General features: G+C 53.1%; 1 protein-coding gene across 3 annotated transcripts in view; it reads right to left on the reverse strand.

Moving 5' to 3' along the window:
* ZFHX3 (zinc finger homeobox 3) overlaps positions 1–24,616 on the reverse strand; it is a 234,169-nt gene that overhangs the window by 14,814 nt on the left and 194,739 nt on the right. For 2 of the 3 annotated variants that reach the window (XM_055144983.1, XM_055144985.1), the window contains exons 6-7: positions 10,411–10,544; positions 10,087–10,287 (exon numbers count right to left, since the gene is read on the reverse strand). In XM_055144983.1, the coding sequence (XP_055000958.1) occupies positions 10,087–10,287; positions 10,411–10,544 (335 nt within the window). The remainder of the gene's footprint in view (positions 1–10,086; positions 10,288–10,410; positions 10,545–24,616) is intronic. The other variant, XM_055144986.1, reaches the window with a different exon arrangement.

A 24,616-nucleotide genomic window follows, 5' to 3' on the forward strand; every position in this document is an offset into this window, starting at 1 on the left:
TGGCATCTAATCCTAAGCCTCTCACGCGCCAGGTGTGTGCGTGGATAATAAAATTATCCACTTGAGCCATAGCTCCAGGTCACCATCAATTTCAGAGTGGTTTGAAAATCCTGGTCTTGCTCAAAGTAACTGTTAATGTGGCCAACAGAACCACTGGGGACAGGCTTGATCCGAGAGGAAACCCGGTCAGCTGCCTCCAAAAGCAGCCAATGAGGACGTTCCGCACAGGTCTGGGGCCAGAGAATCCTTTCCACTCGCCAGATGCCCAGAGGTGCGAAAATTAAGCAACAGGCACCACGAAGCAGGGTTTGGAGAAATCCTGAGACTCCGAAGAGCAGGTGCACGGCAGCCAAGTGTGTGCCACAGAATTCCCGCCCCCACGCCCCGGACATCTGCATCCTCACCGAGCTCCCTGGCAGCTGGTTAAGGCGGGCTGTTGATGAATCGTTAGGAATGGAGCAGAGATTGCCAAACTCGTTCCATCTATTTTCTTTTTAATAGAAAGCATTTCTGACCAGTGCGGTGGAAGTCCAGCGGGAATCCGAGAAGTGAAAGGTCACCGATTAATTTATAGTCCTCAGCCAAGGGGGAGCAGGAGGTTGGGGGCAAGAGGGGGAGAAAGGGAAGAGAAAAAAGGCTCCCCTCACCAGCTCCATTCTCTGTTGTAGCTGCAGGACCCGTCCTTCCCTGGGATCTTTAGGAATTATGAAAAATGAATCATGAGAAATAAAAAAAAGCCCTACAGAGTAAAAAAGAATAAAATTATCTAACACCTCAGCTGCACATCATTATAGAAAACGGTGGGCTTTTTATACGCATTACAGTAAGGCAGACATCCCCTCTAACAGACTCAGTACGACGGATCAGTAATTGTTTTCATACACTTTAATTAGAAAAACTCAGATGGCTATGAATAATAATGGAAAAGAGAGACTTTTGCACTTGAAAGGTTGAAGTCAATCAAGTGTGAATGACGGCAAAAAAGAAAAAAAAAAGACACCAATTCATCAGCCCGCTGTTGTCTCGCTGCGACTTTAATCATAATTCCTGATTGGGATTCAAGAAGGCAGTAAGCAGCGGTTCTTTGTCTGCCTTCACCTTCCATCAATTAACTCTCCCCGAAATATAATCATCAGCCTCACATGCTCCTCTGCATCTTAATCTGGGCCTCCAAACCTGTAAGTCTTGCCCCATATGTGTTTAAGTAATTACTTTTATCTACCTGCCTCTTCTCATCCATAGTATCCCCAATCTCTCCAACAGTGGGGGGAAAGGTTTGGTCTATGACATTTTAAAGGGCAAGAAATTCCCAAGAGGGAAGGAGGCCCATCCTCAAAGGGAGGCTGACGGATGCAGAGATTCTTGCGGGGGTCCATCCGCACATGAGCCCGGATAGCGGAAGCCGTCGTGCGGCCCCGGTGCCTGGAGGACCTGCCTCAGCTCTCGCACTAAGGCTCCCAGGCCCGTGTCCATCCCATCTCCTACTGGCTTCCAGAGCTTTCCCCACAAATGCTTTTTCCTAGAGCGCCTTCAGGAAAGGAGAGCTGTCAGGAGAGCTCCCGGGTCCTGCCGAGGAAGGGGAGAGCGGGGTAGCGGCGGCCGAAGGCAGAATTCCTTCGCCACCTGTGTGGCCAGTCCCCCTTGTTTTCCAAACTGTGGAAGGTTTTTATTCCGGCCCGTCTCTGATGGACAGATGAGACCTGCCCTGTTGGCTCAGCACAGGGAGCACGAAGATACGTGAAAGGACAAAACCCAGCGACAAGAAGACCAGAGGTGTCCTGAATGCACCCAGGTCTTAGGGGACTACCACATCCCCAGATCGGCTGCCCCGGACAGGCCATCTGTGGTTTACTCGCCTGCTCCCCTCCACACACTCTCCCTCCTTCCTCGTCTCCCAAACATGTGTACAGCAATCCCCTCGCCCTCGCTACATTTATTCCTCTCACAATCTGTATAGAGGAAACCCAGACTATAAAAACAAACTTTTAACAAAAAGATTAAAAAAAGAAAGAAAGAAAGAAAATGGTTAAAAAAAAAAAGTCAATAGATTAGAGCCATTGCTTCAGCAGAATTTGGTTCTCTCAAGACTGGCCCAGCCACGTGCAGGGCGGTTAGTGGTGGTCCTTCCGTCTCCTGTTCCTCCTGCCCGTTCTCAGCACTCAGTCTGTCTCTCCCAGAGAACAGAGAATTGAAGGGAACATAGGATGAGGCCATCGCCAGAGCGTTTGAGAACAAACACTGGCTTTAGTACTGGGAAACGCTTCTCACATTTAGTATGTAGGGGGCGAAGGGCGGTTAGGTCAGAGAAGGGCCCAGTATGACAATAGGAGTTGGAAATGATCGTGTTGGACAGGAATTGAGTGTTGAAAGTAGGTACAGGGATATGCTTGATAACCTTTCAGTATTTATACTGCAAACCATAATGACCAAGGCAGGGTGGGGGGCATAGAGAGGGGGGAGGGAGAGAGAGGGGAGAGAGAGAGAGAAGGGGGAGAGAGAGAGAGAGAGAGAGAGAGAGAGAGAGAGAGAGAGAGAGAGAGAGCGGTGTCTGCCATAGGGGTGGTGGGAAATGTACACATGTACACTGGTAGAGGGATGGGTGCGGAAACATTGTATGACTGAAACCCAACCATGAACAACTTTTGTAACTGTGTATATCAGTGATTCAATTAAAAATAACCTTTTTAAATTAAAAAATATAGAAATAAAAGAGTTTCACTATGGTGTTGGACGTTTTCAAGCTTAAGCAATTCCGAAATGTCTCAGTAGTTTAGGAAGAGTGTTCTTCAGCCACTAATCCCAGGGTGCAGGAAGGGTGAAAACTAATGGTCTGCCACCATGGTTATAATGGTCAGGCCCCGGATGAAGGACAACCTGTGGTGGGAAAAAGCAGGAAAGTGGGAAAAGGCAGTTGGGATAGAGAAGGGACCACTAAGTAAATGGTGCTTGGAGGGCTCGCTCAGGATGGGAGATGTGTGCTGAAAACAGACTATGGGCCAAACATCATGGCCGCTTAGTATCTATATTGCAAACTGTAACACCCAAAAGGAGAGAGAGAGTAAAAGGGAAGGTGCCTGCCACAGAGGCAGTGGGTAGGAAGGGGTGGGGGTGGCGGGAGGGATACTGGGAACATTGGTGGTGGAGAATGAGCACTGGTGGAGGGATGGGTACCCAATCACTGTATGACTGAAACATAATCACGAAGCTTTTTAAGTCTGTAACTATCTCACAGTGATTCATTAAAATAAAATTTAAAAAAAAAGCAGAATGCTGGCATAGAAGGAAAGGCCCCTGGGGGCTGGAGAGCTAGTGAACAGGGAGGGTATTTGCTGTGCACCCCATGTGGTTCACAAGCCCTGTCAGGAGTGATCCCTGACACAGAGCGAGGAGTAAGCTCTGAGCACTGCTAGAGGTGGCCCCAAATTTTCAAAAGGGGAAGGAAGGGTGGGGCTCACATGCTCCTGCTCATTCACACAGAGAGAGACAGAGACAGACAGAGACAGAGAAGACAAGGTCTCCTTCTTCTCCAAATAGCTCTCGGTCTGCAAGAGTCGCATTATAAATGTCATAGTTCCTGACGGCCGTGCAGACCCTAGGAATACGCTTTCTCACACAGATCATGACCGACAACTTTAGGGACTTACTGGTTCCCTAGAGGGGAATTCACGGCTGCAAGGGGACTGTGTTTGAACACCTAGGAGAGGTAGCGTGGGTCCTTAAACACCTAGCTCTGATTCCTCTACTCTGGCTCACCACTGCTCGGAGCCGACTTAAAGGCTTCCCTGGGTCTGCGAGGCAGCCAGGTGTCCCCTGATGCCCCGGTCTCAGCAATGGAACAGTGCCTGCGGCCACACTGGCAGGGGTCACAGATAACTCGTTCTTTCTTGAGTGAAGAAACTGGTCATAAAAAGCCCTCCACCTCCCTGGATTCAGAAAGGAGGACTCTGGATAGCGCAGGAGCAGACTGCTAAACTTTTATGGGGACGCTCCGGGAAAATCCACCTCTCAGAGCCCCTCTGAGGCCAGAGGTGTAGCTGTGACCGACATGATGCACGGGCTGGAAAGGAAAGCCATTTTCTCAGGGAAACTGCGGAGCCCGGCTTCTGTGCAGCCTTCCTGCCTCCCCTACGCAGGGCCTCTTCTGAAAGGCTCAGTAGATTTGCCAAAACCGAGACCCCCTGAGGACGCCTCCAACTCCTTCCCTGTTCTGAGTAAAAGGCCTGTAATGAAGCAGGTCTGACAGAGGGAAGGAAGAGGGGAAGCTTCAGGTGACAGCGCTGGCTGCTCGCCACCGTCTGGTGAATGAGTCCTGGTCTCTTCAGAACTAGTGATGCATGAGACTAAAATCCAGCTGGTTGCAGAGCCGGCCGCTGGCGCTGCTGCCTCCCTGGCTGAGCGCAAGCCTGGCTACCTGCATCCTTCCCGGCCCCGACGCGTCAGCAGCAGGCTCCTCGGGGCTCCCTTCCCATCCTGCCCCACGCCAGTGCCTAGCCAGGGATGATGGAGGCGACTTTCTCTCTGTCGCCTCGCTTTCCTCTTCTGGGTGACTCTGTCCACTTTCCAAAACCAACATCAGCCAACATGGAAAACCACGGTGACAAATGCAGCCCAAAGCTCAAATGTTCAAGCTGAGAAATACTGAAACGAGAGATGGATGGGAGAATGTCGGAGAATAGGAAACACACACAGAACAGTGTGCACGCACGCGCGCGCGCACACACACACACACACACACACACACACGCCATGTGTGAGAAAAGAGGAGGACGAACTGGAGAGAAAAGCTTCATTAGACCCGGAGAGGCAAACAGTGGCAGTATACCAAGGTCACTTCTAATTTAGACCATCTAATTGGCAAACAGGCTCCAAATGGCTATCATCTCACAGGGTTTGGAATTAATGAAGCCCGATTATTTTCATTACCTTCCTCTGAGATGGAGACAAAGTGAGAGAGCTGGTACCAGGCGGATGCAACAGCCCCAGGGCCCGCAGCCACCAGAGAGTCCCAGCTGGGCGGGGGGGGGGGGGGGGGGGGGCGGGGGATGGAAGGGGATGGCGGTGACTGCTGGCCTGTTCCAGAGAGAGGGGCAGGGAGAGAGAGGAAGAGAGAGGGAGGGAGAGAGAGAACTGCAGGCTGTGAGGGGCCAGGAGCAGAGAGGAAGAATCTGCGCATGCACCAAACATTGCAAAAAAGTAAGAACTAGCCAAGAGAGCCAAGAGGAAGAGCTGGAGGAGAGAGGTTCCCCGGCCGCCCGGGTCAGACCCACCCCTGCTTGTGAGCTCGCGCCTTGTTAAGTGATCAAAGAACAAAGACAATTTCCCCATATTAATGCTCCCGGCTCCCAGTGGTGCGTCCTGTCAGTTAGGACAGCAATCAATTAGAGCCCCGGTATTGCAGGGCCTGGCGGGGAGCCTTCCCCACCCCCTGGAAGCACAGGGGACCAAGGCCCCTGCCGCCCGCAGCCTCCCTCCCCCAGAGATGGGCACCACGAGGGCACCACGAGGGCACCACGAGCCCCAGAGCTGCTGAACACCAAGGTGCAGTCTCCAACTCCCTTGCCCAGAGGCGGGTGTTCCCCGGACCCTGGGCAGGCCACTCGGTCAGGCCCTCGCGCTTTCAAGATTTCCTTTTGTGACAGGCGTCTCAGCACCCCGTTGGCAGCCCCGATTCCCAGGGGCCCAGCGGGATGAGGTGCTGTGGGTGCAGCTTCCATCGAGGAGGGCCAGAGCGGTGATTGTTCCCCAGGAGAATATTTTTTCCAAGCCCCTTCAGTGGTAAAAAAGAAAAGGGGCCCGTGGAAGACACAGATATGAGATGCAGAGCATAAGCAAGCAGCGGTTACCATAGCAACAGACATATTAGACACTGCAGGTTCCTGAAAGCTGTCTGATAAGGTATTATTAAATGAAGCCTCCTCAAAACACTCTCCATTTACAACCGAACGGAAAGACATTGTGTAGAAGGTAATCTATTTCCATTTATCAGGGTGAAATTTACTTTTAGAGGGACGGAAACCCAATTCAAGTCAGATCTCGAGACCTTGGGCACCAGCAGCAAAAGAAAAAAAAAAAAGTCAGAATTTAGAGCTTGCAAGATCCCCCTCCACTCCCCACCCCCAGTGCTGGGCCCACCCAAGGGATCGGTGGTCCCTGGGAGCTGGGCTGCTTCCTGTGGGTTCTCTCAAAGGTTGATTCGGGGGATGGGATGGGGGTCCTGAGTAATTTTTCTGAAAAAGGGACCAGAAGCCAAACATCTTTGCCCTAAACACAGCCCAGGTCCTCGAGGAAATGGCTCCTTGCTGGGTGGACTTGACCAGCGTCCCGAGTCTACAGCCAACGGTAGTGAACTTGGTCACGCTTCTTAGCAAAAAGTACCTCTCCTCTCACTGCAGGTCAAGCCCGCCACTCAGGGACAAAGCAGACATGACCTTCCTTCTCTCCAGGAGGGTGGATGGTGCAGGCTGGCCGCTCTCGTGACGGGTGTAGGCAATGGATCCCTACAGGGGGCGGAGGCATATTTCTCCTCCGAGTGTTGTCTGCAGAGTCGCCCGCTTGAGTTGGCCAGGAATAAACAGATGTACAGTCAAAACACTTAGCCAATATATTTCCCATGGCCAATTTTCTAATAAAATTATTGTAGAACAGCCTCCAGGGGCAAGATTTTAACCACAGGTTCATTATAATCACTTAGTTGTAAAACAATTGCAAATTATGCTTTAACACCAAACTTTTCAGAGTCAGAATGCAGGCATCTGTTTTGATTCAGCACAGCGGAGACAGAGGGCAGCAGGCCTGTCCACAGACAAGACTTTGGTTTCCCCTGAGGTACAGCCACAAACTGCCCTCGAACCCGAACTTCCATCTTTTCCTGTTGAACTAAATGACCCCGGTGGAAATGTTTTGTTTGGCTCAATGCAAACCATTCTCGGGAGTTGAAAAAGTTATTTAACACTGAGTCGGGAAGTCAAAGGAGAGTGAGATCGAGTGAGAGCAAGCGAGAGCGATCGAGAGAGAGAGAGAGAAAGAGAGAGAGAGAGAGAGAATACAAAATCATCCTCAGACACACCCCTAATCTTTACATCTTGTTTTTTAATTTTGTTTCTTGGAGGCCACATCCAGCAGTGCTCAGGGGTTATTCCTGGCTCAGCACTCAGGAATCACTTCTGGCAGTGCTTAGGGGACCATACGGGATGCTGGGTATCAAACCCAGGTCAGACATGTGCAAGGCAAGCGCCCTCCCCGCTGTGCTATCACTATGGCCCCTCCTCTAATCCTTATATGTTCACATTTCTCTCAGCTTTCATTTCTTGGTGTTTTGTTTAATCTCATGGCACATATGGCTGTCTTTAGGGCTTAATCCTGGCTCTGTACCCAGGGGACACTCCCGGTGCGGCTCACGGTACCAAATGGAGTGACGAGGACTGAACCTGGGTCTATGGCATGCCAGGCGATCACATTAACTTGCTATACTACCCTTCTGGGTCCCACAACTTTAGTTCTGAACCCCTGGGCTTTCTCTTATCAAAACGACCTTCCTATATTCCTCCCGGTTTGCACACTTTTCAGAAATGTCGAGCAAACAACTCCATCCATTGTCTGCTGTAGAAGATGAAGTGAGCCCAGCTCAGCCAGTCAGGGACTGTGTCTGTCCAACATGATTATGCAGTCAGAGATTCTTTGGGGCATCAGATTTATAAACCTGATACTGTGGGTGAACTTAAGGACATCTTTATGCTGCGGGGGTTACTGATAAAGTCACAAGATCAAGCTTCCTCCAGTCCCCACTGTCTTATGCCCCAAGAAGAGGTGCCAACAACAAAGAATGATCAGTTTTCATCAGGCATCTTTTTCCTTTCGCCTCTCTCCTTTTCCTCCAGTGTCCCCTTCGTTGGAGACAGACACACCAGCAGGCTTGGATGAGGACACATTCAAAGAACCTGACTAGCAAGAGTCGTATGCAGCTACGCGACATATAATTCTGCTCCTCTGGAAGACCTGATGGCTGTCTCTGCAGCTCTTATTGAATTTTATCACGCATAGGAAAAAGCAGTAGACACTATTAGATAGTCTTCATCGGCATCTCCAAAGAGGTCAGGAATCGTTCCTTGAGAAGGTGCAGTTGGTGGGTAACAGCCAGAAATATCTTAGGGACGGGGATGCAGGCCATCCCAGAATCACATCCTGCCCTTTGAAGACTGTTGGTAAAAGAAGATGATTCCCAATTGACCACGCACCAACGCTTGGAAAGTGCCTTGCACCTTGGTTAGGAAACTACGGCAGACCACAGATGCCTGAGAGAACCCATACCCAGGGAAGCACAGAGGGAGCTTCCTAGCATATGGATTTCCAGGGGCCCATAATTTCTAGGCCAGATTTATATTACACAAGGAAAAAGAAATAACCAGCCCAGCAAAAGAAAAATGTAGTTAAATACTAAAAATGCCCCATTCCCCATCTCTCTGTTACCCTTAGGGCTCCCGTGGTCCCAGGCCATCCATGGGAAACGGGATGCGACCCGAGAAATTCCCTCTCAGTTGAATTACTTCCAAGACAGTGAAAATGCCAAGGAGTCCTTAACACAGAAATCCCACGCCTCTCTTTGTGATCTGCAAAGAGATCTGCACTCAGGGACCCAATGGCCTCCGCCCGTCTCTTGGAAAAGACCCACTGAAAGGGAGTTTGTGCTTCAGAGCGCTTAGGACGCTCATGCTAAGTCACCTTTGAATTTTCCATCGGCTGCCAAAGTTCTCTTGGTGCATCATCAATTATATGTTCCTTGGGACTAAACATCACTTAGAACATGATTAATTTTGCATAAGCAAATGGAATAGGAAATGCCGAGAGGTTGGTCCCTGTCTGTGACCTGCACGCTGCGGAATTCTGAACAGACACACACACTCTCTCTCTCTGGGAATCCTCGCACAGAAAGGCAATGAGATTAATTTCTTATTACTCTACTGTGGAAATGATACTGTTAGAAGAATAACTCTTCGATGGCTTTTCCTCCAGTCATCAAGAAAAGGACTTTTACAGCAGCTCCCACACAGCTCGAAAAGTAGGACATGAATCTCCCCTGCAGGACTCAGAAAAGTTTTCACATGATAATTAGATTTAAATCTTTTACACTAACCTCTGGGTTATGCTTAGAGATGGCGCTTGGAGCCAGGCTTTAAAAACCTGTGGGCAGAGGGGCCGGAGTGATACCACAGCAGGGAGGTGACTGCCTTGCACACGGCCGACTCGGGTTCGATCCCCGGAATCCCATATGGTCCCCCAGAGCCCGCCAGGAGTGATTCCTGAGTGCAGAGCCAGAAGTAACGCCTGCACACTGCCAGGTTTGACCATCAAACAAAACAATACACAAAATTCTGCAGGTATGGCAACATCCCAGTCACGGTGCCAAGCCCGCGGGGATGGGACGGTAGCCCCACACACAGCTATTACAGAGGTTTACAGCTGTATTACAGCTATTACAGGCCCTGTTGGGTCCCTGGCACCACACACATCGGAAAACGGAAAGCTGGTGACCCAACTTGCCATTTTGCTGCTCTGAAAAGAAACGCACCCCCCTGACAGGTGCAGTGGGAACACGGGGGTTTAAACCTCAACTGCCACCGACAAGTGACCCCGAGTGACTCCGTCTGCTGAGCCGTAAGTACACACGGGTCAGACTTCCTCTGGATTCGGCCAGGCTATCAGGAGGAGGAAACGCGGCACGGAGAGGTCAAGAGCGACCCAGACCGTGACCTGCTCCGCCACGGCTTGGAGAGACGCCGGAGAACAGTTTCTTCATATCCAGGACGCGCTAACCTAGGCCTGCAGCCCACGGGAAGGAAGGAGCACGAGAAGATGGAGCATCACATTATGTGTCTCCGCCCCGGGGACCAGTCAGACCCCGGCCATGCCAAGTCTGATGCCAGTCCAGGAGCAGGGAGGGCGGTTCAGGGTTGGACCGGGGGCACCGTTTTTCCACCTCTCACTGGTGCTCGCAGCCGAGCACCCCACGGCAGCTGGTCCACGTCACCGCCGCGTCCGTGACTCCTGCGGGGAAGGAAAGCCACAGGCGCCTGCTCCTGGCTGTCTTACCGTCATAATGAGCTTCTCCACGCAGTCGGGTGCCACGCTGTGGAGGTGGGTGAGGTGCAGCTGGAGGTGGATCTTGTTGTTGAGCATGTCCTGGCACAGGGGGCAGCGGAGCGTGGGCTGCACCGAGTGCTGCGTCATGGCATGCACCCGGAGCCGGTTGACGTCGGCGTTGCTGTACTTGCAGTAGGGACACTGGTACATCTGTGGGGGGACACACCCAGCCCTCGGGCTGAAGCTTCAGTTCCCACTAGCCACGGCAGCTGCCCCAAACCCGCCCGCCCGTGGGCGTCCACAGCACGGCGCCACCTCCCCCGCCAGCCTCACCTGTTCTGCTTTGGTCTCCTCGGATGTTTTTGGTCTCTTGGAGGAGAGAGGAGACTCCGAGCTACCTGGGAAGGAGATGCGCTTGGAGGCGGCTGGAGAATCTGTCAGCTCCTTCTCGGCTTGGCTGGACGAGGCTGGGAGGGAGGAGAGAGAGAGAGAAAGAGAGAGAGAGAGAGTGAGGCGCTGGGGCAGCCGGGCCGGCTCCCGGGGAGTCTGAGCTGGGTGAGAATCCACATTTGTTTCGAGCACAGGATTTCCTGGAAAAACCCCCAATCAAAAAGGATGAGCCTCCTCCAGGCTGACTTAGCATGCGTGCTGGGAAAGAAGCAAAAGTTCTTCTTTTCTTTTTTGGCACCACAATTTCCTGTCATTACTTGGGCCACGGAATAATAAGAAAAGAAGGAAATGGCATGGATGGGAAGGCCCTGCTCTGGATGAAGCTAAATTCAGGCCACTCTGATTTCCCCCCCTCCGAGACTTCAAGGAGGGTTGAGGGTGGGCGGGACACTGTGAAAACAGTGCTGGGTCCCCGGCACTGTTTTCGTAGCTATGACAAATGACGCGTCCCCAGCAGCACCGTCTCAGCTCTCGGGAGCACACAGCACATGGCCGGGGACGCGAGCACAGAGTGAGACTCGAGAAGGGGCAGCCCAGACACCTGCATGTGGGCCTGTGGCAGGGAAGAAATCAGGCTCAGAGCCCTGTTGCAGGGAGCAGGGAAGGAACTGCAGGGTGGGGTGGATCCAAGTTAGGATCCAACCGGCGCTGGAGACTGCAGTGTATTCGGGGGTGGGGGTGGGGGGGTGAGAGGGAGAGTTCCCTACCTGCTTATCTAGGTTCTCCACACCCCATGGCCCCCAGCCGCCCCACCCCGCGCCCCAAGAAGCAACAGCTCTATTTAACAAGTCACACGAGACAGACTCGCAACAGTGGGCATGGAGATGCACTGGAAGGAGTTCTTTGAAGCACGGCAAGAAATCTGGAAGGTTCCTAAGAGAAAACAGCCGGGCTCCGTTGCCAACCCATTGTCAGCACGGTTGGGTCTGGTCAGTGCCCAGCCTGAAGAGCACCTGGGGATGGGCTCTGTCCTGATTTTGGATATTCCAGAAATTTTAAAAAGCAGTCAGAGAAAAAAAAAAAAAAGAAAGAAAAGAAAATGCCCAAGGCCAATGAGAAAACGTTTAGTCAATGTCTTCATTAAAAACCAGTCTGACTCGGCACCAAGGGCGCGGCTTCAGAAGCCGTGATTTCTCTTCCCTGGTCAGACTCTTCTCTCCCTCGCCCCTAATGCACCACGCGTTTCCACTCTCTATGCAGCAGTGGAATTTATTCTGATGTGGATACCAAGATGCCGCCATCACAGACGGGTGCTTTAATAAACAGTTTTAGAAAATCAATTTTATTCATTAAAATCTTAAGGCCACGAAAATAATTTCAGAAAAAAAAAATATACTGCTAAATGCAGGAAATATTCCAGGAAGTCGACGCTCTTCCCAGAATGCACATCTTGTGACCTTTGACCCCAGTATCTGGGTAACTTGGTCTCTAGAAGTTTGTAGGACATCTATTATTCAAAAAGTACAAGGACAAGCATAATACACACGGACCCCTCCTCCTCCCAACACACACATTCATAACAGTACTTTAATCTGTCTCGAATCGACTTCAAACCCATTTCGCTCTTAATGGGAGTTATTCATTTTCACTTGAAAGGTAATACATGACGGCTGGATATTTAATGTGATGGGCTGGCTGCCGATTAACTAGGTGCTGCAACAGTCGAGCCCCGTCCCCCATGGCCCACTTCCCATCTCTCGGCCCCCCGCAGACCCGACCCTGCACAGCCTTCGAGGGAGGGGCCCAGCTCCAGCGCCCCCACGCTCGGGCTCTTTAATTACCAATCTGGGGACATGCTCCTCCGGCTCCCAGACCTTATCCGCCACCATCTCTATTTGCTGCCTGGTTGGATTCTTCTCTGCATTAACTTTTCTGATGCATTTGAAAGATGGGGTAGGTGGAGGCATTAGGTGATTATTCTGGCCAACCCTTCTCTATTTCTACCTGCCTCCAGCCCGTGGTTCCTCTTCGGTCAGGTTCAAGGCTCAGAGGTAGTCAAGAGCCTCCAGCTGCTCTTCTTCCCAAGAGCAGAGCGAGGCAGTTTCTTTACCAGCCTGAAACACTTGCTGTGACCCTCCCGTGTAAACACCCCCCGGGGTGACTGTCACCTGTGTCACCTGGGTCAGCATCGGTGTGAAGGAACAGGCACCGGGCCCGCCACCACCCAACTCATCTCACTCCCTCAATGTTGAAGAGCAAATGGGCACCCAGGGTGGCATGAGCAGCCTCAGAGGAGCCAAGACCTCACTGTCTGCCTTGAAGGCTGAGCGCAGGATGAAGTGTGCCTGGGTTGCCAAGGTGAGAATTCTGGTTTTAGAAGCTTCTATTCTTTCCCCTGAATGGAAAGGGGGAAGCTTTATTACCCTCCTCCCACCCCCAAATTCTCAAAACCCCCAAATTGCTAGAATTCTAAAGCTTCCATTGTGAACTTGATCAAGAGTCTTTGTTTTGGGTTTTGTTTTTTGTTTTTTGCTTTTTGGGTCACACCCAGTGATGCACAGGGGTTACTCCTGGCTCTGCCCTCAGGAATTACCCCTGGTGGTGCTCAGGGGACCAAATGGGATGCTGGGAATCGAACCCCAGTTGGCCGCATGCAAGGCAAACGCCCTGCCCACTGTGCTATAGCTCCAGCCCAGAGTCTTTATAAAATCTTAAAGAATAAAATCAGCCCCTGCTTACTCATTCTACCTTCTCCCAGTAACAGGACAGCCGTGATGGAACCTAAAGCGTGGAATCCACAGGTATGGAGACAGATGCTGCTCCGTCCCCTGTCAGGGCCATCTGCATTGTCATTAGATCCACTCCATCCAGAAGGGGCCATTACCAGCGGTGGCTCATTGCCCCATCTCTGACAAGTGAGCAGCACCATCCCCAATTTCTTTTTTTTTTTTTGTATTTTATAGTTCAGGTCAAAGTTATGATAGTAGTCTTCTAGTTAATGGTATTGATAAAGTTACTGCACACCCCCCACACCAAAATATCCATACCCTGCACCCCACTCCTGGTCTGACCTCCCTTCTTCTGCCCCTACTACTTGTCAGTTGATGGTTATGGCTTTGATGCAGTAGACTATTGCCTCCCTTTGTACCACCCAAATGTTCGAACCCTCCACTTACGCTCCCTGTTACTTTCAGTCGATCTACTTGTCTCCTTGCCCAAACCTGGCACTCTTGGGGTTGGATTCCAGCTCACCAGTTGCTCCTGTCCAGACCCTGCTTTTGCTTCCCTATGCCACAGGAGTGAGAGCATCCTCTACTTGTCCCTCCCGTCTGGCTTGCTTCGCTTGCCAGTCCCCTCCCGTTCCCTCCAACGTGAGGTGAACAGCATGACCTTTCCTTGTGGCTGCACAGCCTGCCACAGCGTTATCTATGCCACAACTTTATTCATGCATCCGTTGTTGGGTATCTGGGTTGCTTCCCTACCCCGGCACCACCCGTATAGTATGCAGAGCTGCAGTCAATATGGAGGGCGACAGATCTCTGCCTTTGGGGGAGCAGCAACACCATTCTTCACGCAGAATTCCCTGAACATCCAGTTCTGATTGCACTGTGTTTCCTGGGTGATGTGGGGGCTGCTCCAAACGGCTGGTGAATTAGGTTAAACAGTCCAGCTGGTAGGCTAGCTGGATTGGTTAAATACTTCCCAAACAAATAAGTTACAAACCAAGGCCATCTGGAGATTGAAGCGTCCTCACGCAACATTAACCGAGTCATCTGTCCCGACCAGCCTGGCCTCAAATGTGGGTCCCTATCGAGACACTGAGGCTTCCCAGAGAGGGGCGCCTGGTGGGCCGAGTTCTCCAGCCACGAGCTGATGCGCGCTGCAGGCAGCCAGAGGTTTCCTCAGGGCTTCTCGTCTCAACAGCCTCCAAGGGGCCAGAGCCTCGAAATCCATTGCTACTTCAGTCACATGCAGACCAGGTAGGTCCAGGAAGCACTGAGTAAGCACCAAGGAAGGACTGGGATTCCTGCTTTAAAAAGACACTTTTAAGCTGAAACTAAAATTCTAATAGGGATGTCCTAACCTGGAAAACAACCTCTAAAAAAAATTAATATTAATTACTGATCACATTTTAGCTGCTATAAACATCACTTGAGTGAAATGGTAAGAGTTGAGCTGCACAGCCGAGCCCCGCTTTCAGAAGTACAAACACCCATTTATACTGGCACCCGAACCCCAACAACCAGCAATGCCCAACTCCGTGCTAATGATGGTGACAGCTGATCTCAAAGCAGTCTGGGTCTCTCTTAAGAGGCATGGTAACATACACAATAGCGCAGAAGACATTGAAAATGATAGTTATGAGGACCTGAGAAAAAGTCTTTGAGAACAATTGAAAAAAAAAAAGATAAAATGCACACCTACCATGACATGTAATAACACAGGTATTAAGGAAGAAGACTCCCAACTTCCTATGTTTGTGATGTCATTTATTTTTAATATTATAATTAGTTTAGCATTTAAATTCAACTACTCCTGAAAAAAGTTGATATTTGGATCCATTACAACTGGTGAGAATATTTTTGTGCTTCGTTTAAATTGTTGGGGTTTTGTTTTGCCTTCTGGCTTTTGTTTTTCTGATTTTGAAGCAAAGGCATATAAAAATATGTGGTTAAATCTCATCACAAGTTCCAGAGGCAACATGCTGGGTTCTTTAAGAGTGTGGGAGTCAGGGCGATAGTACACTGGGTAAGGTGCTTGCCTTGCCTGCGGCCGACTGGGGTTCTGTACCTGGCACCCCATATGGTCCCGGAGCCAAGCCAGGAGGGAACCCTGATACTGGTGATGGGATTGGTATTGGCGAATTGTATGCCTGCGATTTGATCATGAACGACTTTGTAAAATTACAGTGCTATGAATAACTTTGTAAATCACAGTACCTCAATTAAAATAATAATAATAATAACAATAATAATAAAAAGTGTGAATGTGAACTGCAGAGTCCTCAACAACATCCCTCTGAGGGGTGTTTAAAGACCAAGTTGGCAGCGGGGCAGAACTTTAAAGGAACTGCTGCTCTGTGTGTTAGGGCAGGAAGGGAACAGGGAGTGAAGATGCCACCTGTCAGGACAGAGATGGTCCTTGGGGGGTGCAGGAGAGGCAGAGTCAGCGGGCCGGCTGCAGGTGGCGAAGGGAACTGACAAATCCTGAGCGGGGCTGGTCCGAGACGCTCCACTTCATTCTGCACTTCCAGGCGCAGGCGCTTCCTTCCACAGGGACCCAGGAGCCAGTATGCGGTCTCTGGCGGGGAGCGGGGCGGGGTAGGAATCACTTCCGCACGGAGACGATCTCCAGATAGCCTTGGTTTTTAACTTATTTGTTTGGAAAGTATTTAACCTCTATAAAGATAATGATTTTAAAAAGCCACCCTCTCGTCACACTAATTAGAGGGGGTAGAGAGGAGAACAGAGCCCATGTGGATGCATGCAAATTCGGTCTGCAGTTTGCAAGAAATGGTTTTCTGTTCTAAACACGCGAGTAATTAAAACAAGGCAGGCAAGGCTTTGTGCTGGAGGAGCCTGCTTTCAGGGACGAGGTACGAGCAGCAGGAGGGACGGGCCTATCCCGGGGCCAAGGAGGGGAGAAGCACGGCCCCTTCCTAGCTGACGCTTTCACTCCCTGTCCTCACTAACAGATTAAAATCAGAGCCATCAAGTGCTGGCCACAGAATCTTAAGTCTCGCGCTTGCGATGCCCTGGACCCGAGGCTTGTCTCTCACCCGTGACTTGCCTCTCACCACTGAACCACCTTGAAGCCAGCTACGGCCTGGAGTTGCTGTCTCGGTAGGAGGAAAAAAAAAAAAATGAAAGTGAGGTTAACGGAACCTTCAGTTCCCCGTTGTGTTGCTTCCTCTCGTCACCGGGCAAAGGTATCTACATGCCCTGCGCACCTCGGCAAAGTGGCAGTGTCCCCTCCCCAGCCTGGCCACGGGACTGTGTGTGTCCCTGTTGCCCGGGGGGTCGTGCGGCTTTGCACTTCTCCTCCTTGTGGTCGAGTGGTACCTGAAGGGTGGTGGTCACCCAAGTCCGTCCTTTTGGGGGCGCCCGGAGGTGAGCCTGCCAAGGGACCTGCTGCCTTGCCGGGAGAGAGGCCCGGGGCAGCTGCCGCCCCCGCTTCTCCACCGTCAGACTCTCAGCTAAATGGCCACTGACAAGCCCTCCATCTCAACTTCCATCTCCCAAACCAGCAACCTAATGGAGGAGCCAATTAAATGATTATTAATTCATGCTCCTTTCCGTAAGCCTGAGGTTCTCATCGCCTTGCATTCCGTAAACCAGCTTGCCACCTGCCCCAGAAATTTACAGCAATCTTTCATCTCTCGCCACTGACCATGTCGGGCGGGGGGGGGGGGGGGGGTGCGGGGAGAGTTCACAAGAGTTTGGGTCAGGAGAACGGTGCCAACACACCAGATGCAGACGCTCCACTCGGTCTGAATGCCAGTTCGGCTCACGAAAGGAGAGGTGCCGGGGGTGCTTGTCCCAGTGCCCCGCGTCTCTCTCCTCCCCCCTCTGGCCCGAGAGCCCACACCATTGCCAGAGGGGAGCCGGCTTCTGCACCTGGTGGCCCTTGGGCGGTCCATGTGGCAGAGCCGGAAGTGCTTGTGCTTCCGCCCCAGGGGCAGTGAGGACTCGGCACCAGCATCTCGCTGGCAGCTCCTGCCCCTGCCCAGGGGGCAGAGCTGCGGCTGTTCCCTTCCTGCCCTAACACACAGAACAGCAGTTCCTTTCAAGGTCTGCCCCGCTGCCAACTTGGTCTTTAAACATGCACGTCTCCTGCTGCTTCCAACCAAGCACTTAAAGAAACTTCAGAGGAGTCGGGGAACTTGGGTGAAGTGAAGGCAGGAGCTGGCGTCCCTGGGCGGGGGGAGGGGGGCAGTCTCTGCCCCAACTCCAGTCCTGTGAGGTCAAGAGCCTCCTAGAAGTCCAGTACACAGTCCCCTTCTCAGGAATCGCAGGCTGCTCCCACGCGCGTCTCCAAAGAGCTTCAGAGACGCACGAGCACCTACTCAAAAGCCAAGAGCCACGCCTGGCCGGGCAGAGCTAGACACGCGGGGGCCCGCCACACACACACACACACACACACACACACACACACACACACAGCCTCCGGCTTCGAGCCAGCGTTCCCAAGAACACGAGCCAGATGTTGATGGGCTTGCCCGGCACTCGGGAAAGGGGAACTGCTTTTCTCCTCCACCCAAGGGTGAGGGAAGTAAGCCAGTGCTTCGACATCCGAGAACCAGGCAGTGGTGGTCACTGCTGGCTAGCGGGGAATGGCTGGAGGGCCACAGGAAGTGCCAGGAACTGTCAAGTCCCATCGACCCGTTGAGCTGTATTCCAGGAACGGCTGCAGGGGCTTGCAATGCCCCCCGCCCTGATGAGACAATTCCCCCCCCCCCCACATCCCCAGTCCCGCTAACCCAAGTGCTCTGGGCCTGTGCCTCTTCTCGGGGCTCTCTCATCTGGAAGGGACACGCTGCACCCCTCTCCTGCCCAGCAGGAATTCAGAATTTGCGCCCCCCCAAACCCCCATTAAAGGGGAGCCCAAGCTTGAACCCCATGCCTGTCACAGAAACCCCATACCACGGCCCCCGGTGTCTCAAACCCAGCATGAGCAGGAAGTCCCCAGAGAGCTCGCAAAGAGAGAGACTGTGCCCCTCCCCCCCCACAGCACCCCTAGAAGTCTGGCTCAGAGCCCCTGCCTTCCCGGTGCTCCCAGACGGCACCACCCTGTGAGAACCGTGACTGATGCAGGAACCAGCAGGAACTGGCGGGGACCGGCGGGAACTTCCTCGCTCTGCACTCAGAGGAGGGCGCGGGCCTGCAGGTGTGCTCACATCAGCCGGGTCCCTGTGAGGTGGCTCCTGTCAGACACCGTCTCTCTCTATTCCAGAGCCAAGTCACGCCTGGTCTCCTAAGGCTGAAGGAGAAAAACTAAATAGCGGGATTCCTCAGGGAAGCCAGCGGGGCTGAAACAAACGCAGGGTCGGGCGGCAGCAACAGGAGAGCCGGTCCACAGAGCTGAGGAGGCAGGGCGGGGGCCGTGGGAGCGCCTTCCGGTCACCCGTGGGGCGAGGGGCCCCTCTGGAGGTGGGTGTGGTGTTGGAACGACGGATGCGTGGATCTATCACTGACAGTATTGTAAATCATGCCACCTCAATGCAAATGATTTTTTCCCCATTTTTTTAAAAATCAATAAATGCTGGCCCAGCCGTAAAGCCAGAAACTCCAAAGGAGTAACTCCTCCCTGTGCTGTTAGCTGCCTCGCAATCTGGAAAATGGCCACGCAGCCTTGCTCCGGGGGGCACGTTCCGTCCACAAGAACCTCCGTGGAGAGAACAGACGGATGCACCAGGGCTCGGCAGCACTGGCTTCCCGGCTTCCCTGGCGAGCCATGCCGCTGAGGCACCCACGGCCACAGAGACCACACCGGCCCCGAGAGCGCCAGCTCCCCTGGGAGCAGGGCTGTGGGCCACACGGTGGAGCTGAGACCCCCCCCAGCCCAGCCTCAAGGTGGGACAGCGCCGCCTGGGTGGTGGCTGGCACTTGCGGGCGCTGCGTCTGGGGTGAGGAAGCAGTGCCGAGCCCCTCGTCGGAGGCCCCCGTCTGTGGCACGGAGTCCTTGTTGAAATATGTCCAGGAACGCTTCAGTCGGCTGGTCCCGGCTCCCCGAAGAGCATCCCACAGCTCAACGCCAAGATACCTCGCTTCCGCGGGTCAGACTTAGGAAGCGCGCCAGCCAGCCACCACTGCTTCCAGCAGCCCCTGCCTGCCAGACGCTTCTCGAACTTCCAGGCAACGAGGTGGCCACCAAAAGCCCAGCTCGAAATGAGAACCGGGGCCCAAGGGGGCTCCGTGCCGTTTCCCAGCCCGAGTCAGTCAACCTGCCCGCCTTCTGCTTCTCGGGGGTTCCTGGTGGGTCCTGCCTTCCCCAGACACAGTCCCCCGAGCCATGCTGAGGTGACAGAGGTGGCAGGCCCGGCGATGACGTGGGCATCAAGCACGCAGTCCTGGGGCTTCCTTAACAGATGGATTGTGGACAAAACCAGAGAAGGAAGAACTTTGAAGCCCTTTCATCTGACACAAGAGAAAAATGTCTAGAGGTTGTGCAAGACACGGATCAGAACGAGGGGCGGGAAGAGGACGGCGCCCTCGGGACTGGGCAGAAGGTGATTAAGAGACGCGCATCCGCCGAGTCAAACACTAATTAGGTTAGTGCGGACTCCTGGGGACTCTGCCGGGGTCCCTCCCCCCCGAAACCTGCCTTCCCCAGACACGGGCACATGCCGAGTGTTTGTCTGGGGGCTACCCCCGGCCGTGCTTAGGGCTTCCTCCTCCTGGCTCTGCTCTCAGGGGTCTCCTGTTTTGGTGCCGGGACAGGCTTGATTTTGAAGGCAACTGAACTTATAAGAATAAACTGGCAGAATCTGGCTCAGACAGGGTGAGAGACATGAAGAATGCAGCTCTCGGGACTGTGAGACACCAGCTTGCCCACAATACACCTGTTGTTTTGGCCAGTCCTGGTTCCACGGGCCAGGGTGCATGAGGAGATAAAGACCTCACTGAGGCTCCCTGGGGACTAGGAAACAGAATGGTGCTCTAGGAAGGCGTCGGTAGTCACCAAGGCTTCCGCTGCACCATAACTCTAAGAGAGATGATTCTACGTCGGGACCGAGCACGCCAGAATAGAAGTCCATGCCTGGTGTTTGGGACAATACCCTACATTTGCCCTTTTGGCTTAACAGCGTGAAACAATCGACTAACCCACGGTTTAGATATCTGGGAAGCAGCGAGCAGAAAAGCCTTTCTTACATTTCCAGCTGTCTACGGGGTCACGCTGCTTTACCGACTATTAAGGAAACTGCAACCATCACTTTGCAGGTGCTAGGTGCTAGGTTCACGTACGTGGAGTGGGACAAGGAAATGAAGAACACAGAGGAATTTTAGGGAAGTGAATCCATTCCTGATGATACAATAATGATGGACAGGTGTGGTGATGATGCCTTTTTGTTCAAACCTTGGAAGGCACAACTAATCCCAAAGTTAGCTCAAGGCTCCACGAGGGGCCGGGGTGATGGTGATGGGACAGTACAGGCCTGTGGGGGGGGGGGGGGGCGCGGGGAAGGCCCCTTTCTGGGGAGCCAGGCAGCGAGTGGCGGGGTTCTGGCGCCCTGTGTTGGGGCAGAGAGGATATGGGAACAGTCTGCATCTTGAAGTCCCATTGGACACCCAAAACTGCTCTGAAAAAGCCAAGTCCTATAAAAAGAAAAGAAAAACAAAAGCTAAATGCCACATAGCATTAGCCATAAGGAGCCAGCAGTCCTGCCTGGGACGGGAGAGACACAGGAACTTAAGCCTCTCCAACCTTCAGAGAAGAAAAAGCCATGCGTCTCTTTCTGCTTTGCCCCTGGGCACACCTGGCGGTGGGCAGGGTTACTCCTGGCTGGGTATGAACTGGAGTCCGCTGCATGCGAGGGAAGCACCTTCACCCCGGTATTAGTTCTCCAGCACCCCAAAGCCACGAATTTCTTGAGCCTTATAAATCTGGGCCCGAAGGCTCTGGGGGCTTGGTCACAAACGGGTTGCTCAGGGGTAACCCCTCCGATCCACAAAGAATGTGACAGCTTGACAGAAGTGCCCCACGACCATGAGAAAGGCACCGTGAGATTTCTGTCGCAAATCCCCATCATGATCCCGACAACAGGAGTATTTTACCTCCTGGCACAAAACCCAAAACTGAAACGAAGCAGCGAGGATCAATAGGGCCTCTTTGCAAGAATGACAGACAGACCGGCACGTTCCAGTCTAGAAAGGACCGCAGGACCGCTGTGCTTCTTCACCCTCATTCCCACTGCCCCTTCCGCCGACCTCGGTAATTCCCATCACACCGACCACAACTACAAGATCACAGCACCCCTTCTAGAAACGGCGCCCCTGGATGTTTCTGCATGTTGTGCATCAGCCTTCACTACTTGTGTGTGCGCGCACACACACACACACACACATATACACACTGGCTCAGTGGACACTGTTCCAATCCCATGGAAGAGCTACACTATGAATTCTCAAAGCTAGGACCTCTGATTGCTGGAATTCAGACAAACCCAAATATCCACCACACCCGACATCTATTTTTGCTTCCCAGCGCAAAAACAGTTCAAGTGGGTTGTTTTTTCTTGGGAGACCAAATTCTGCCTCCAATGATTTTAGGCTGATTTTAGGCAGACAAGATATACTGAAAGTTGGGGGTGGGATGGTGGGGGGAGGGTGGCCCACTCTGAAAGGGGCAGAGCTGCAGAATACCCACCTGTGCGGAAATAAGGCCAACAGCGGCTTCTGTCAGCAAGAACGAGCCAGAGGGCCACGCCAGCCCCACTCCTAGTGCTCCCTCCCACATTGCACTGAGGAGCCAGAAAGACACATGGGCCAGTGGGCAATGACAGAAGTTGCAGGACAGATGACTAGGCTGCACTGGGGACAGGCTGGGGGGGGGGGGGGGCGCATAGGGCTGCAATATGGGGCTCCCCACTCAGAGGCATCTCCACGGGGGCTTCAACAGAAGTTTCTCCCTGTCCGTGGGGTCTGGAACCTGGGCCAGGTCCTGATAACGAGCAGTGGGAAGCCGCAGCCATGCACAGGGTGGACCCCTACTCGATGTCCAGCACTGCATATGGTTCCCCAAGCACAGAGGCAGGACTAAGTCCTGAGCACCACTAGGTGTGACCCAAAAAACAAAAACAAAGTATCTTTTATCCTCTTTCCATTTTCCTCACTGAGTACATTTCAGGCCCGTTACCCCAAACAATGGCAAGCCTATTTATACACAGCTGTAAACATCAGGGGGAAGGGCGGGGGCGGTGGGAATAGATTTCCACCACCAGGATGTGCCTGGCCTGCTTTCTTTCCACCGCAGCAATTAGAAAGGCCGTGGGTCTGCAGGAATTATTCATACGCAGCAGAGCAGTCGACTATACATTTATGTTAAACATGTCAAATCCGATTGAAATCATGCCTTCCAGCACCGCACTCCATAAACACACTTTCCCTCCTGCTCCCCCGGACCCCGCCAGCCCATTAACACCGCCTCTAATGGCAGTCTTCCGTAGACTGAAATCAGGGACATGCCGGCGCACTAATTGCCCTGTGTTAGGTGAGCATCGTGGAGTTCAAAAATAATGATGATGATGATGATGATGATGATAAAATAAAATCCCTCCTGGCTATTCCCCTCATAACACGGCACTCAAAGGACGAAGTCAAACTCAAAAATTTTGACAAAGAAACCAACAGGGTCACTGACACAAACACGTGAGGGAGTTCTGAAACAGCCCCTTTGCTTTCCCCAAGTCACACTGCCGTCCTGCTTTCTGACCGGCCTGTTCCCTGAAGGCCCCCTGGGAGCCCTGGTCATCGTCTCGAATGGGCAGAACCCGGCCCAGCTTAGAGATTTTGTGGCTGGGAACCTGGTGACCACAGGACTGAAATCACCCCCTTACGGGAGTCTCTGCCAAGAGCTCAATATCACCCCCCGCCGTCGCCACCAACTACGGGTGATAAAGCATTGCGTTAATTGTTGATCGCTTAATTTCCGGCAATTAATGATCGATAAGATCATCACTGCATTAATTACCGTTCAGCTGCCGACACGGGGGGGGGGGGGGGGCTTGTCAGTCTAGAACTTGCTTTTCCGAGGCATCCCTCGCGCAGTGCGAGGATGGGGGCCGGGGGAGGCGGGGAGGTGCACTGAGAAGGGGCTGCACCCGCCACAGGTGGGAGGAGACGTGTCCCCTACAGGGGCACCCAGGGCTTGGACGAAGGAGACCACTCGCCATTACCCACGCTGGGCCGGGGCTAGCAGCAGCCTTGGTCCTCAAATGACACCCAGAGCCCCACGCAGACACGCTGACACTGATGGCCGGCAAAGCTGTGGGCAGCCGCACAAGAACACTCGAGAACATGTTTCCTCGCCACCCCCAATGCACCTGCTCCCAGGCTGCGGGCAGGCCGGCTCCCGGGCGCAGACACGCCATGGGCAAACCCACTCACTGGGACATCGGGTGCCTCTCGTGGCACTGCCACTGTGGGGTTCACCCGAGCACCTCTTCCCTCAGCCAGGATGGAGGCGAAAACTAGGTCAAATGCCTGGACTGGAAAAATCCATGCCACGGGAGGTGGAACAGCACCCTGGGGAGAGCCTGGGCTGCATGCCACCCGCCACCTGCTCTCTTAATGCAAAATGCTGGGGTGGGATGAGGGGGGAGGCAGGGGAAGGCTCGGAGGAGAAAGCATGTACTGAGCTGGGGATGCAGCTCAGCAGGTTCTTATCTCGCATTCGGCCCACCTGGGTTTGGTCCCTGGCCCGCCAGGAGAGTCTTGAACCCAAAGCCAGGAGACCCGAAACCATCAACTAAAAGATACCTCCAAGGCAGTGCTTCTGAGGGCTGCTCACGGGGCACACGCAGTGTGACAGGAACAGGCGGCCGGTGACGAGGCTACAGCTGGCCCTGCCACCCCAGCCCCCAGCCCTCGCCGGTACCCCAAGACAGACCCATGTTCTGGGAACGCCTGCAGGGAAGGACGGGGCGAGTCATGGGAACAGTGCTGGGTGAGGCGTCTGAGTTTCCTGTCGCTTGGACACTGGCTGGCGAGTGAGTCTACCCACATCACGCTCCGGAGTGTCGCATCTGCCTGCACTTCCCCAGTGACCGGCAGCCAAGGGTCACGTGGGGTTGGCTCGGTTTAAAGTTGTTTGGCTTCTTTAAACCGAGGCATCGAGGTGATGGTACAGTGGGGAGGGAGTTTGCCTTGCACGCAGCAGACCTGGGTTTGATCCTTGGCATCCCATATAGACCAGGAGTAGTTCCTATGTGTAGGGCCAGGAGTAACCCCTGAGTATCACCAGGTGCAGCCCCCAAAGCCAAATAGAAATAATTTTTTTTAATTAATAAATATTTAAACTTTTTCAACTTTGGCAGCACTTAAAATGTGGTCCCTCATTGGTACCAGCCATATTTCAGGTACTCAGCAGCCACGCGTGGGTTGACGGCATGTGCTGGCATCCACGTGGAACATGCCCATTGCCACCAGGA

The sequence above is a fragment of the Sorex araneus genome, chromosome 8, assembly GCF_027595985.1.
Source record: "Sorex araneus isolate mSorAra2 chromosome 8, mSorAra2.pri, whole genome shotgun sequence".
In the NCBI taxonomy this organism is placed as follows: Eukaryota; Metazoa; Chordata; class Mammalia; order Eulipotyphla; family Soricidae; genus Sorex; species Sorex araneus.